Source organism: Curcuma longa, chromosome 9 (genome assembly GCF_044706935.1).
Source record: "Curcuma longa cultivar G26 ecotype Majalengka, Jawa Barat chromosome 9, ITB_CL_G26_1.1, whole genome shotgun sequence".
NCBI lineage: Eukaryota > Viridiplantae > Streptophyta > Magnoliopsida > Zingiberales > Zingiberaceae > Curcuma > Curcuma longa.
Genome location: NC_133869.1, coordinates 10,659,678 through 10,674,843, shown reverse-complemented (window position 1 = coordinate 10,674,843; position 15,166 = coordinate 10,659,678). Strand labels below are relative to the sequence as shown.

Below are 15,166 nucleotides of genomic sequence, written 5' to 3'. Positions count from 1 at the left end.
GACCGCTGCGTGCACTTCCCGATTTACCCTGGTGGCCGATGGGAAACTTCCGTGGAGCCGGACCGGTCATATCTAGGGATAATCAATGAGGCTAACTGGGATTTATCATTTTTATGTACGTGAATAAATCAGAAACACTTTTCCTTCTCAATCAACATTATCCTTCAGGATACCTAAACAATACATTCCGTTGCATATAAATGTTCTCAAATTCCGAAAGATTTCTTATCATCGATTTGGTTGAAAGCATATCAGTTGTATAAATGGAAAAAACAAAATAGAAATTGCTAAGTCAGTGCATCATCCTTGTGTTATTGTGCTAGGAGGATGGAGATATATAGTCATTCCATAGCTAGCGAAAATCTAATTCTTTTGATTGGATAGATTCACACTTTTACGATTTTAGTTTGCATTGCTTTCGAGGGATTCTATTGATGCTCTGCTTCAGTACTTTATTGTTGGTATCCTTTTTGCAAATCTATTACTAGAGTATCAATTCGACTATCCTACTCTTTCTGTTGGTACTAGTTGATTCCCTTAAGTTGCTTCATGTTTTTATTAGCGGTGTTATCGAATCGAATTAAGCTGAATAATGAGAGACTCGAGTTCGGCTTGGTTCATTTTCCCTAAGCTTGAGCTCGATTCGATTTCGATTCAAACTTTAATTCTTAAGCTCGAGCTTGATTCCTAATGAAATTAAAAAGTTCAGAAACAACTCAAGCTCTATTTGAAAATAACTTATTTAAAAGTTAAATAAGTTTAGTTCAAACTCGATTGATTAACATACAATATTTGTTATATATATACAGAAATGATATGTTGGACATCATATGTGAGCAACATCGTGAGCAAGTATAAAAAATTTTATTTTATTAATTATTTTCACCTCTTTCAAACTAAACACTAAACCTAACCTCTTTAGCATAAATCCTAAGAAAAAATTAATTATTTTTTTTACACTTGATGCTCACGGATGGTGCCGAACATGTTCGCAAGTTAACAAACATATTCGCGAGTCTCTTAATGAACATGTTCATGAGCCTCTTAACAAAATGTTCATGAGCTCACGAATTAAATACTATTAAGTTCGTGCTCAGTTCGATAATATTTTCAAATTTGAAATCAAGCTCGAGCTCGGCTCATTAACTTAATCAAATGATTTTTTTTAAATCGAGATCTGAATTACTCGCGAGTGGCTTGTTTACACCGCTAGTTTTTATTGCTTCGATAGGTTCATCTGATGTTGAGTATTTACGTTATATTATTATTAGTAGAATGTTAATATAACATCCATTGTAGTCTAGTTGGTTAGAATATTTGACTCTTACCTAAGAGACTTGCAAGTCCCAGCAATGAAAATTTATTTTTTTGTCATTCCTTTTTAAAAGGACTGAACTAGGTCATTCGAACTCGGCCGAACAAATTGCATCGCATCGCTCGTGCGTGTGCAATTTTCTTTGTTTTTGCCTCTCTTTTTCCTTTGACGCTTACACTTCGTCGTCGTTATTTTCAAGATGGGGGAAATTGTACAAGGTTGAGAGGAAGAAACTCAACAAAATCTTTATCGCTGAAGAGAACTATGGCCCATTAATGCTCCGCCTCGCATAAGTAAATCCCATCCCACATATTAGGAGAATATTATTATAATTTCTGTTGTAGTCTAGTTGGTTAGGATACTTGGCTCTCACCCGAGAGACTGGGTTCAAGTGGGAAATTTATTTTTTTGTCTTTTTAAAAAGGACTAAACTAAGTCATTTGAACTTGGGCGAACAAATTGAATCGCAACTGTTTTGCTCGTGCATGTGTAACTTTCCCTGTTTTTGCCTCTCTTTTTCCCTTCAACGCTTACACTTCGTCGTTGTTGTTTTCGATATGAGGAAAATCATACAAGGCTGAGAGGAAGAAGCTCGACAAACTCGTCGTTAAGGAGAATTATGGTCCATCAATGCTCCGCCTCGCATAAGTAAATCTCATCTCGCTACTTCCTACTCTTTCTGTTGGTGTTAGTCAATTCCCTCAAGTTGCTTCATATTTTTATTAGGGGTGTAATCGAACCAAATTAAGCTAAACAATGAGAGACTCAAGTTTGGCTCGGTTCGTTTTCCCTAAGCTCAAGCTCGAGCTCAGTTCGATTTCAATTCGATCTTTAATTCTTAAGCTTAAGCTCGATTCCTAATGAAATTAAAAAGTTCGATAATGGCTCGAGCTTTGTTTGAAAATAGCTCGTTTAAAAGTTAAATGAGTTTAGTTTGAACTCGGCTCGTTAACATATCACAACTCTATATATATTCTATGCGACTTGTCCACGACAGATGAATCAGGGCACCCGGAACATGAACAATGTTATTTTTTATTTATTATTTTTTTAACTTACGATTAAGTCATTTAAAACTTTCTCTTTACAGTTTAGGAGTTAGATTATAGTATTAAGCATAAAAAAATTTTAAATCAAACAAAATTTAATTGTTCAAGGGATGTGTCTGGTTGCTATCCCGCACTTCTTATTAGACACACCCTATGAGTAATTAAATTTTTTTCGTTTTGAATTCTTTTGTATTTAATACTATAATCCAACTTCAAAACTTTAGAGGAAAATCTTAAATAGCTTAACCATAAGTTTAAAAAAATTTTAAAAATAGTACTGTTCATGTTCTCGGCGTTTGGAACAGTTCTGAGCGCTCGGAATCATTTGTCATGGACGAGTCACGTAGAATAAGGTGCATAGAATATCAAATCTATATATAGAGAGAGAAGAATGTTATGATGGATGTCATCTGTGAGCATCACCGTGAGCACAAAGTATAAAAAAAATTTATTTTATTTTTATTTTCACTTCTTTCAAACTAAATACTAAACCTAAATTCTTTAGCATAAATCTTAAGAAAAAATTAATTATTTTTTTTACGCTAGATGCTCACGGTAGTACTCACGGATGATGTCCAACATATCAAAATTATATATATAAACGAACATGTTCACAAGTTAACGAACATATTCGTAAGCCTCTTAATGAACATGTTCGTAGCCTTTTAACGAACATATTCATGAACTCACGAATTAAATACTATTTTGCTCGAGCTCGGTTTATGTTTTCGAGTTTGAAATCAAGTTAAATTTCAGTTTGTTAACTTAATCGAATGATTTTTTTTTTAAAATGGAGATCCGAATAACTTAGGAGCGACTTATTTACACTCCTAATTTTTATTAATTCGGTAGGTTAATCTGGTGGTGCTGAGTATTTATGTTATATTATTATTAGTAGAAAAGTAATTTAACGCCCATTGCAGTCTTGTTGATTAGAATATTCAGTTCTCTCCTACGAGATTCGGGTTTGAGTCCGAAATTTATTTGGTTGTCTAAAGGACTGAACCAAATAATGTTGAAACCAGCCGAACAAATTGAATCACAACCGTTCGAATAATGACAAACGTGATGTCGGTCTTCTTCATCCAACGGCCACAATTTCGCTACCAGAACCTTCTTCCTCGATCGTCGATAAAACCATCAAGCAGAGAACTTTCTTCCTTTATCGCCTATAAAACCATGAAGCAGACGTGCGTCCGCAGCTTTCCCTTGTGTTTTGCCTCTCTTTTTCCTTCGGCGCTTACGCTTCGTTGTCGCTGTTTCCGAGACGGGGGAAATCGTACAAGGCCGAGAGGAAGAAGTTCGGCGGACTCGTCGCCGAGGAGAACTGCGGCCCATCGATGCTCCGCCTGCATAGGTGAAATCCCATCTCGCTTTGATGTCGTGTTGTTGCGTAGATCCTTGAAGGACGGTCGGGTCGTCGCTGGGTTATCATCTAGTTGTTTAGTCCCACATCCGTTGTTTGTGCAGCAATTGAGAACTTGATTTATGAGACGGTGGCAAGATCGGCACGACCTTACTTGAACAGGATCTGTTCTATAGGTTGTACCACTGAATCCTTGAGTGTTAAGGAGACAGGCAATACAATCTGGATGATGAATGTAAAGATTCGAGATCAGAGCGTGATTAACGGCTCAGATTCTCTGAGATCGGTGGCTGTAGAGGATCGTTCTCAGCAAGATCTCTACACCTGCTGGGGTGGTCTCGAGTCTGTCTGACAGACATAAATTATTTTTTCTTTTTCAAAAAACGATATAATAATTTTTTTAATATAAATTGAAAGAAAAATCAGGATATAAGAAAATTAAATCTAAATAAAGCTGAGGAAAACAGCTGAATTTGAAGCGAGGAAGGCACTATCGTCATTTTCTTATTTCCAGTTAAAAGGCCCATCTACAATAAAGTAATATTATTTCATTTGTTTTGATTTCATATAAGTAAACAAGATAAAAGAAATAGCCCTTTTCATGGAAACTATTAAGTGTAACATGACTTGGTATCTGAAGGTTAGGCTTCATAAGAGACGCATGAAAAATAAGCTATAAAATTTGAATAGTTAAATATGACAAGTAGGAATGTCAGTTGAAATAAGTGCACTAATAGTAATTAATACTGGTAGAAACAATGTGCAGACTGCAAATAAGCAAACAAAAGGTAAATCTCTCTTATAGCTTTGCCATCAAATGCCATAGATTCATTGCCTAAGTTTATTAACTAGTTTTTCTCTAAAGTATTTGTGTAATTAGTTGCAGGAAGTATACTTGATGTTTTAAAGGTCACTGTTACCTCCTCCAGGAGCTTCTATCTCTTGTACTTTATAATTAATCTCAATCTTGACAGCATTTCTTTCTCTAATCAGTGTTGCCATTCATATTTACACATTGGGTATGTTAGTATCATTAGTTGTTCCTCACGATCCTTCCCTTTGTGATTGACTGGCTATTTCATTTTGTTGAGCAATTTTGACGAATTGTTAAAATGTTTTATCTTAAGACAATTATGCCTTTATTCACACCTTTACCAAAATTTTTCAAATATCTTGAATTAATTTCATTCACATTAGCTAGAAATTTCTTTGGTCTCCAACCCATGATGCCTTCAATCCTAATTTATTTGACTTCTATTGATCTTCTTTGAACATCTATATTATCTCAACTTTTGTTGGACAATCTTTACCGGATAGATTAATTTTTTGCTGAATTAAATTACAAGACAATTCAACTTATCTTGTAGAGATGACTTGAATTGATAATTTCAAGCTGCTAGCAGAGGCTTGTGTTTTCTCGATCAACAGTACTGAGTCAACCGAATGGTCGAGTCACCGATTGTCGAGAGGACTGAGTCGTGGACTGCCGAGAGCCGAGACGCCGAGTGGCCGAGACGCTAAATGTCGAGACGTCGAGTGGCCGAGTGCCGAGACGTCGAGTGGCCGAGACGCCGAGTGACGAGATGTCGAGTGACGAGATGCCGAGACACTGAGTGTCGAATGACCTATTGCCAAGTCGAGGTCTGCGTTCAACGCAGTTTTCTTAAAACAGATTTGTCTCCTTCGGCGGTGCTTAGAGGTCATGACGGACATCTGTTTCTCAGGATACAACGACAGAACCGCGCTACGACAGAACTCAAAGTATTATATAGAGTTTCTCATCTATACCTGGGAGGTTTCTCTAGAGTTGTCCGGTGATCTTTGCTAGGGTCTTGCCCGACGGTAGGATGTGCTATTAGGACTACGCCCTGAGGTAGGCACGTGATGTCGTGATCCCGTCCTGAGATGAATCGTACAAGGCTTGTGCCTTTCGAGGAGGTAGGCAGGTGATTCTGGTACCTGGTCTGGAGGTAGACAGGTGATTCTGGTACCTGGTCCGGAGGTAGGCAGGTGATTCTGGTACCTGGTCCGGAGGTAGGCAGGTGATGCCTGATACTTTGTTATGAGATGGGCATGTCTTAAGACCTTACCCTGAGGTAGGCCTGTGATGCCGATACTTTGTCAGGAGGTAGGCATGCGATGCCGGTGCCTTGTCAGGAGGTAGGCATGCGATGCCAGTACCTAGTCCTGAGATGGGCATGGGCTTAAGAGGTTGGTTATAAGGTGTCACATTATTGTCAAGGAATGGCTTTTAGTACAGCAGAGAGCTTGCTGAGTATACCCTCGTAATCAACGTTGCAAGCATTCATGCCATTAAATTGCATCCATACGTTCATGCATTCAATTGCATCAATGTTCATGCCATTACTAAATTGCATTAGTTGCATACTTATCATTTGAGCAAAAAGAAAACATTTTCAAGTGGTAAAATATTGATTCATTCGCTTGGATAAATTTTGTCCTGATCGGTCAAACATTTGACGTGTGTAGGTCATGCTCGCACACAAGTCGCCTTTACAGGTAGTGCAATCCGGACCCTAGATATGCACCTCCTGCGCACTCACACATGAAAGAGAGTCTCTTCCCATGTATTTGTTCACAACATTAATGCTTGTGATACAATATAAATCAACAACTATGCCTTGAAACTTCCAATGTGGTACTATATTTTCATTCACAAAGGAGCTTTCTCTTTCCACCATTTTTTATTTCCATTCAAATTTCTAACACTTTCTCTTATTTTTATCTAATACACACACATATAATTTATTTGACTTCTGTTGATCCCATAACTATATAGTGAGCCGAGTGTTGAAAATTAGGATTTAGAGTTGATCCATAATGTAAGTTTACAATCATTAAAAAAAAAAGCATTCGGTATTCTTTCTCTCTTAAAACTACTAGATATTCCTTTCTTCTTTACCAACCACAATGAGGATTTAGGTATTGCATCGAATGATTTTTCGAAATTTAATAGAAAACATTTGCAAATCATTCTTTTTCCTGTAGCTCTAAGTTGTCTTATTAAATGAATAGCTTCATAGTTGATTGTCCAGAATCTAAACCATTTCGATTTAAAAATACTTCTTTCATCTTTAATTCTTCCATGAATAATTCTTTTGGTCGTTTTACTGTATGATTCATCAACTTAATCATTATTCCTATAAATTATTAGTTGATTTTTCTCGGTCCTTGACATCTTAAACCTCAAAACTTCATTGAATAATTCTCGACCTTTTCCCTCTAGATTTAGCAATCCAATAAATGAAAGTAACTAAATTGATAAAAAAATGTCACTAGCAGATTGATAAAAAAAAATGTCACTAGCAGATGAAAAAAAAATGATAAATTTTTTTAATAAAATTATAAAAAATGTCACTAGCAGATGAAAAAAAAATTGATAAATTTTTTTTTATAAAATTATAAAAACAAAATGTCCATAGCAGATGAAAGTAACCGCAGTGCGATGCTGAGTTTTGAGTCACAACTTGTTTCTTTATTATCAAAGAAACCCTACATTGTACTCAAGTCGAGATCACTGAGGGTTTGGTGGCCTGCTGTTCGCCGCAGAAACCCTAGAGCCCCACTCAAGCAACTCTTTGCTGGTGTCGTCCTTGTGCACGATGACCTCGATGAAACACAGGCAATCCTTCATAGGCCCCGACGATGTCTCAATTGCCTTCTTGAGCTCCTCTTCACAGGTCACCTGAGCATGCACAGGCTGATCAGACCTCAAACATGCAGGCGGCTCTTAGCCAAAAAAAAAATGCAAAAGAGGAGGCTCACCTTTGCGGTCCAGCACTTGCCCTCGCCGTTGTGAATCGCTTCCACCAGAGCAGTGTAGTTCCAGTTCTTGATGACATTGTAAGGGCCATCGTGGATCTCAACCTCGATCGTGTATCCGCCATTGTTTATCAGAAAGATGATGCAGTTCTGTCCACATCTCAGCATCGTCGACACATCTTGGGCTGTCACCTTGATTCCAAAAGGAAGGTGATGTAGCAATTAGATTCGAAAGAGTTTTATCATAATTGGAGAAGGGGAGTGAAAACGATACCTGAAAACTTCCATCTCCGATGCAAGCGATCACACGCTTGTCAGGTGCAGCCTGAGCGTAGCCGAGAGTGGCTCCGACCGACCAGCCGATCGATCCATACTGCATTTGGAACTCGTATCTGCAGAACAAACAGAGTTGCATGTGATTCATCGGAAGAGGCGGAAAGAAGGAAGTGGCAAGAATGCATGTGCACTCGACTCACCCACATCCCTCCGGCAATTTCAGCTTTTGGCAATTGAACCATGAGTCTCCGGTCTCGGCGATCACGGCGGTGTCGGCGGAGAGCATTTTTTGGATGTGCTTGAAGAGCACGTTGACCCTCAATGGCTCCTTGGGTTGGCACTCCAATGGCTGGCCGTCGGGGACGTGGATCCTGCGGTAGTTTTCATGCGCGGTCGTGTTCAGTTTGAGTTTTTGGGCGAGCGCCTGGAAGAAATCCTTCATGAGGATGCAGCCGAAGGCCGGGCCGTTGCCGACCACCACGCGGTCGGGCTGGACGATGATGGCTTTCTCCTTCTTGAGGAGGAGGGAGTAGCCCACAGAGCTGTAGTCGTTGAAGATGGGGCCGGCGAAGAGGTACGCGTCGGCAGACTCCACAATCTCAGCGCAGAAGGCTGTGCTGACGACGCCCCAGTAGGTGCCGATGAACCTAGGGTGGTGCTCCGGCACGAGGCCCTTAGCGGAAGGCATGGCCGCGATGGGGAAACCACAGGCATCGGCCAGCTCCACGAAGGCCTTCCCGGCCTTGGCGACGCGGATCTTGGGACCGCCGACCAGGACCGGCTTCACGGCTTTGTTCAAGAACTGCACCGTGGCCTCCACCGCCGCCTCCAATCCCATCTGGTTGCTCAATCTAACAGTTTCATCATCAAAAAACAAAAAAATCATGAAAAAAAACGCAATCAATTCCTCAAAACCCAAATCGTTGGCTCGTGAACTCGAAGCTTACCTCGGGGAGAGATTGAAGGGGACAGGCTCGCGGCTAAAGGTTGGATGCGGGATCCCCGAGAGATTACAGCCGACGCTGATGTAGACGGGCTTGCTCTCCTTGAGGGCAGTGGAGATCGCCGTGTCGATCAGCTCGTGAGCGTCCTCAAGGTTGTTCACCACCGCCTACATGAGAGAAGACCGCAAGATTTGAACATTAGAGACCTAAAGAAACCACTTCTAATCAATCCTAAGAAAAGGAGAATGGGGATCGACGTCGGCACCTGGAAACAGGTGACAGTCTGGAAGCATCGGAGCTCCTGGGAGAAATCGGGAAGGCCGATGGTGTGATGGAGGATCCGGTTCGTACCGTAATCATTGGAATTGGGTCCGCCGACGATGCAGACGACGGGGAGATTCTCGCTGTAGGCGCCGGCTATGGCATTGAGCACGCTCAATCCGCCGACGGTGAAGGTCACGACGCAAGCGCCGACGCCGCGGGAGCGGGCGTAGCCGTCGGCGGCGTACCCGGCGTTGAGCTCATTACAGCACCCGATGACGCGGAGGCCGGGCTCGGCGATGAGGTGGTCGAGCAGGGTGAGGTTGAAGTCTCCTGGAACAGAGAAGACGTCGCTGACGCCGATCTGGACGAGGCGGCGGGCGAGGTGGCGCCCGAGGGTGGCCTCGCAGGTTCCGGCGGCCGGGACCACCGCGGCTGGTGCGACGGCGCTGCACGTCGTCCCCGGCGGGCAGCCCAGGACGCCGTTCGCCTTCGCCTCCGCGCCGCGTCCACCGATCCGATCTTAGTATCCATCGCTAAACGGAGAAGAAGAATACGACGAAGAAGAAGATGAAGATGTGAAAATTGTATGAAAGAGAAGTATGTTACCTTAAAATAATAATACAATATATATAGTATTTTTACATGACACGGTCAATTGACCAATTAATAAGAAAAAATATTTTAAAAAATATATTATAATAATTATGATATCTTTGATTTTATTCCATAATAAAAAATAATTTTTTTATGACTTAGTCAATTGACTAATTAATAAGAAAAAAATATTTTAAAAAATATATTTTAATAATTATTATGTTTTTAATTTTATTTTATCATATAGAATAATTCTTTTATTTATGATAAATCTCGCTCGTATGAGATACAAGTGAATGCGGTTGGCTTTTATTTGATCATAGAGAATAATTATTATATTTTTACTATATCCTTTTACTAAGTATTTAATATTGTTGAAAATAATTATAAATAAAGCATTTAAGGGAGATAACACGTGCTTAAGCATAGTATATATAATGGGATTGAGAAAAGAAAGGAATCTACGCGGAAAAGAATCTTTTGATATATGGAAGTAACAGAAAAAGAGAAAGAAGATGATAGAAAAGAATACTACGAAAAGTTTATATAAAGACAAAGAAGAAAACTAATGGAAAGAAAAAAAAATAAATCCTCGTGACTCAAGCGAGACATCTTGCAACTCTAGATCGTGTGAAACGGCCATGCGGGGGGACTCTCTGGTTTTCGCGAGGGAGGTGGCCATACAAGGGCGGAGCCAGGTTGATGCCTACTCAGACGGTAGCCCAGGGACTCAACGGCGATGAAAAATGGATAAATTTTAATTTACTATGGGAGAAAAGAAAAAAAAAATAAAGATTAACCTGGGTGGTGGCTCATAGTTTGGGATCAACCCGGATAAATCATCCGGGCTGGCTCCGCCATTGCAAGGGTGCCCTCATGGTGTGGGCCGTTCAAGTGCACATCGCCTCGTAGAGCTCCTCATCCTCCGCTAACTTTGCGTAGTGCCGCTCTATGCAAGACAACCATGATACAGTGTCGCTATGACTTTTCGTCTTAGTTAGGTCGATTGTTCCTGTTTGATCATCTCCGGATGCATTATCAGACATCTAACTTGTACGTTAAATGACTAAAACGGTACCCACAACTAACTAACGGAGAAAAATAGGACACCGAACTTTGACGTACCACCAAGTGTTGAACTGTAAAGATAAAAAAGAGGGTGAGAACAAAGGTCAGGAATGTCCTGACTCAGCTCCGTAACCTGGAGAAGGCACATAAAATAAATAAGAAAGTATGTTGTTGGCTGTTTTCACATACCTGCACACATGAGAAGTGAGATCATTATATAAATTTATCAAAAAAAAAAAGATGTCTAATATGTGATAGGGAGAATATCCCATCAGTGGAGATGTCCTATCAAAGAAGATGTCTCATTGCTGGTTAGAAGAATATCCCATTAGTGGAGATGTCCTATCAAAGGAGATGTCCCATTATCGGTAAGGAGAATATTTCATCGACGTCGTCGATGTAATGAAGAGTCTCATCACCACCGCCTAAGATGGTATCAGACTGCGCCATTATAAATCATACTACATTAATGGAACAGATGAGCTATCCCAAATATCATATCATCGCACGCATCCAGAGCCGGCTTATGGCCTATGCCTAGGGCCCCAATTTTATTGGGGCCCATTATTATTAAAAAAAATTATTTTAATAAAAAAATTTTTATATCAATCGAACAATGCGTTCATTTCGTGAAACTGCGGTGCTTGGATTTTCGCAAAGCCACATCACGCTTGCATGGTTACGCATGAGAATTTGATGTCTTTTCGTGCATTTGATGCACTGCTCACGCTTGCACGGCAGCATGCATGAGAATTAATACATGGCTGAATTAATATTTGATGTATCATTCTAAAAATAATAGTAAGACTAATTAATTTTATATTAATTATAATTATTATATTATTATAAAAATATAAAATTCTATTTATATGTCAATACAAATAATTTCCTTTTCTTTTATCTCATTTCATATTTTTATTCTCTCAAGATCAATATTGTGTGCTCAAAAAAGATTAAATAATCTAATAATTTTATCAATTAAAAAAATTTATTAACAAAATTTGAATATAAAAATTTAATTAATAATTTTACATCTCAAAAAAATTGAAAAACTAAATTTTATATAAAAATTTATTTTTAAATTAATAACTAGAAAACTAAATTTTATATAAAAATCTATTTTTAAATTAATATTTTATTTTTAAAAAAATTTAAACTTGCTGTTATTGGTCCCAAGTCTGAATGAAAAAGGGTGAGGAAAAATTTTATATTTAAAAAAAATATATTAAATGTCTAAAAAAATTTTAACCTAGAGCCTCATGAAACCTTGAGACGGCCCTACACATATCTTTCTGGCGATGGTTTGATAAACTGAGTGAATGGAGCAAAGTCAGTTGACTAGGTAGGTGGAGCTCGGGCATCCTAGACTCGTCTTGTGATGCTGAGCCAGAGTTGGGCATTGAGAGAGGTCGGATGTCGATTTTCGAGTCGGGTGTTGGGTCCCCTCGAGGTTTACTCGGGCAAGAAGCCGAGTCGGCAACTCAACCATATGGCTAGGGTAGGAAGTTGGAGTGTGAAATTTTGACATGAAGCTTGGATCGAGGATCGAGCTAGGCAGTACTGGAGTTAGACGTATGATTTCCACTCGAATTAAGACTTAGACTTTCTTGATTCAAAGTATGCTGACCCGAACACCAATAAAAAAAATATCAATACAAAAAAAATATCAAAAAATTTATCCATAGACTCATAAATTGATTAATCCATTTTTTTCATAAAATAAATAATGAAATTTTTTTCCTAATTTTTAAATCCGTCATTGCAATGAACAGGGCATAAGAGTAACCATATAAAATTATTTTTAATTAATGAAAAAGTAAAAATTCTTTATTAATATGATCAAAATTGTTTTAAATTTAATTAAAATTATTCAAAATTAATTACAATAATTACTATAAGTATACCAGTTTTACCTAAATATAATAGTAACGACACCAATTAAACTTTTATTACAGGATAAAGAGAGCATAATAGCCGTAAATAACTAAATTAATGAAATTGTTAAAAGGACTTTCTTTTCTTTTTTTTTTGAAAAAAAATCAAAACTACAAGTCTAGTACAAGAAATATTAAAAATATTATAATAGTCATTTTAAATAATTTTGAGCTTTTAAAAATGATATTTTTAAAGTAATTTTAATCAAGATTAAAACCCAATTGATAATTACTCGAAACTACTAAAAAAGCTTTTTTTAATATCTTTTTATTTTATTTTTGTTACTATGAAACTCTTCGAACCATTAATATTAAAGTGACTGACTCTAAATTTTTTTTTTATTAACCGACTTAGTTCCATAGAAAATGTTTACCAACTATCAAAATAAACCTTAAACAACATATAAATATGAAACTCAATTTCATAGAAATTTCCCACTACAATTAAAATAAATTATAATAAGTCAAACACCACAACGCAATCTAAATCAAGAGTAATTCAAATACAACAATGCATTTGAAATGTCCAAAGTGAAAATTAAACCCTCTAACTTAACTGGAAATAAGAAAATGACGGTAGTACCGTCATCGTTTCAAATTTAGCTGTTTTCCTCAGCTTTATTTTTCTTATATCCTGATTTTTTTCATTTTCAATTTATATTAAAAAAATTATTAAATCGTTTATTGAAAAAGAAAAAATAATTTTTGTGTCTGTCAGACAGACTCGAGATCACCCCAGCAGGTGTAGAAATCCGCTGAGAACGATCCTCTACAGCCACCGACTCCAGAGAATCTGGACCGTTAATCACGCTCTGATCTCGAATCCTTACGTCATCATCCAAATTGTATTGCCTGTCTCCTTAACACTCAAGGATTCAGTGGTACAACCTATAGAACAGATCCTGTTCAAGTAAGGTCGTGCCTGGATGACCCACCGACTCATAAATAAAGTTCTCAATTGCTGCGCAAACAACGAATGTGGGACTAAACAACTAGATGCTAACCCAGCGACAACCCGACCATCCTTCAAGGATCTACGCAACAACACGACATCAAAGCGAGATGGGATTTACTTATGCGAGGCGGAGCATCGACGGGCCGCAGTTCTCCTCGGCGACGAGGCCGCCGAACTTCTTCCTCTCGGCCTTGTACGATTTCCCCCGTCTCAGAAACAGCGACCACGAAGCGTAAGCGCCGAAGGAGAACGAGAGGCAAAAAACAAGGGAAAGCTGCGGGCGCACGTCTGCTTGATGGTTTTATAGGCGATAAAGGAAGAAAGTTCTCTGCTTGATGGTTTTATCGACGATCGAGGAAGAAGGTTCTGGTAGCGAAATTGTGGCCGTTGGATGAAGAAGACCGACATCACGTTTGTCATTATTCCAACGGCTGTGATTCAATTTGTTCGGCTGGTTTCAACATTATTTGGTTCAGTCCTTTAGACAACCAAATAAATTTCGGACTCAAACCCGAATCTCGTAGGAGAGAACTGAATATTCTAATCAACAAGACTGCAATGGGCGTTAAATTACTTTTCTACTAATAATAATATAACATAAATACTCAGCCACCAGATTAACCTACCGAATTAATAAAAATTAGGGGTGTAAATAAGTCGTTCCTAAGTTATTCAGATCTCCATTTAAAAAAAAAAATTATTCGATTAAGTTAACGAACTGAATTTGAACTTGATTTCAAACTCGAAAATATGAATCGAGCTCGAGCAAAACAGTATTTAATTCGTGAGTTCATGAATATGTTTGTTAAAAGACTCACGAATATGTTCATTAAAAGGCTTGCAAATATGTTCGTTAACTTGTGAACATGTTCGTTTATATATATAATTTTGATATGTTGGACATCATCCATGAGTACTACAATGAGCATCAAGCGTAAAAAAAAATAATTAATTTGTTCTTAAGATTTATGCTAAAGAATTTAGATTTAGTATTTAGTTTGAAAGAAGTGAAAATAAAAATAAAACTATTTTTTTATACTTTGTGCTCACGGTGGTGCTCACATATGACGTCCATCATAACATTCCTCTCTCTATATATATAGATTTGATATTCTACGCATCTTATTCTATGCAACTTAGTCTGTGACAAATGATTCCAGGCGCTCAAAACTATTCCAAACGCCGAGAACATGAACAGTACTATTTTTAAATTTTTAAAAAAAATTTTAACTTATGGTTAAACTATTTAAGATTTTCCTCTAAAGTTTTAGAGTTGGATTATACTATTAAATACAAAAGAATTCAAAACGGGAAAAAAATTAATTGTTCATAGGGCGTGTCTGATAAGAAGTGCGGGATAGCAACCAGACACATCCCTTGAACAATTAAATTTTGTTTGTTTTGAAATTTTTTTATACTTAATATTATAATCTAACTCCTAAACTGTAAAGAGAAAATTTTAAATGACTTAACCGTAAGTCAAAAAAATAATAAATAAAAAATTACATTGTTCATGTTCCGAGTGCCCCGATTCATCTATCGTGGACGAGTCGCGTAGAATATATATAGAGTTGTGATATGTTAACGAGCTGAGTTCAAACTAAACTCATTTAACTTT

At 38.0% G+C, this 15,166-nt stretch overlaps 1 protein-coding gene and 2 non-coding genes across 3 annotated transcripts; 1 reads left to right on the top strand and 2 right to left on the bottom strand.

Moving 5' to 3' along the window:
- The first annotated feature begins 3,874 nt into the window (after positions 1-3,874).
- LOC141835457 (small nucleolar RNA U3) lies at positions 3,875-4,088 on the top strand. Its single transcript, XR_012602398.1, has one exon. It is a non-coding gene; the product is annotated as a small nucleolar RNA U3 (small nucleolar RNA).
- Positions 4,089-7,247: 3,159 nt separating this feature from the next.
- Positions 7,248-9,528, bottom strand: LOC141834646 (pyruvate decarboxylase 1-like). Its single transcript, XM_074721973.1, is given in 7 exon segments — positions 7,248-7,436; positions 7,517-7,705; positions 7,788-7,905; positions 7,990-8,640; positions 8,737-8,900; positions 8,999-9,495; positions 9,498-9,528. Coding segments are annotated over 7 exon segments (1,821 nt in total). The 3' UTR covers positions 7,248-7,265.
- Positions 9,529-13,301: 3,773 nt separating this feature from the next.
- Positions 13,302-13,513, bottom strand: LOC141835456 (small nucleolar RNA U3). The gene has a single exon (XR_012602397.1). It is a non-coding gene; the product is annotated as a small nucleolar RNA U3 (small nucleolar RNA).
- Positions 13,514-15,166: the final 1,653 nt, after the last annotated feature.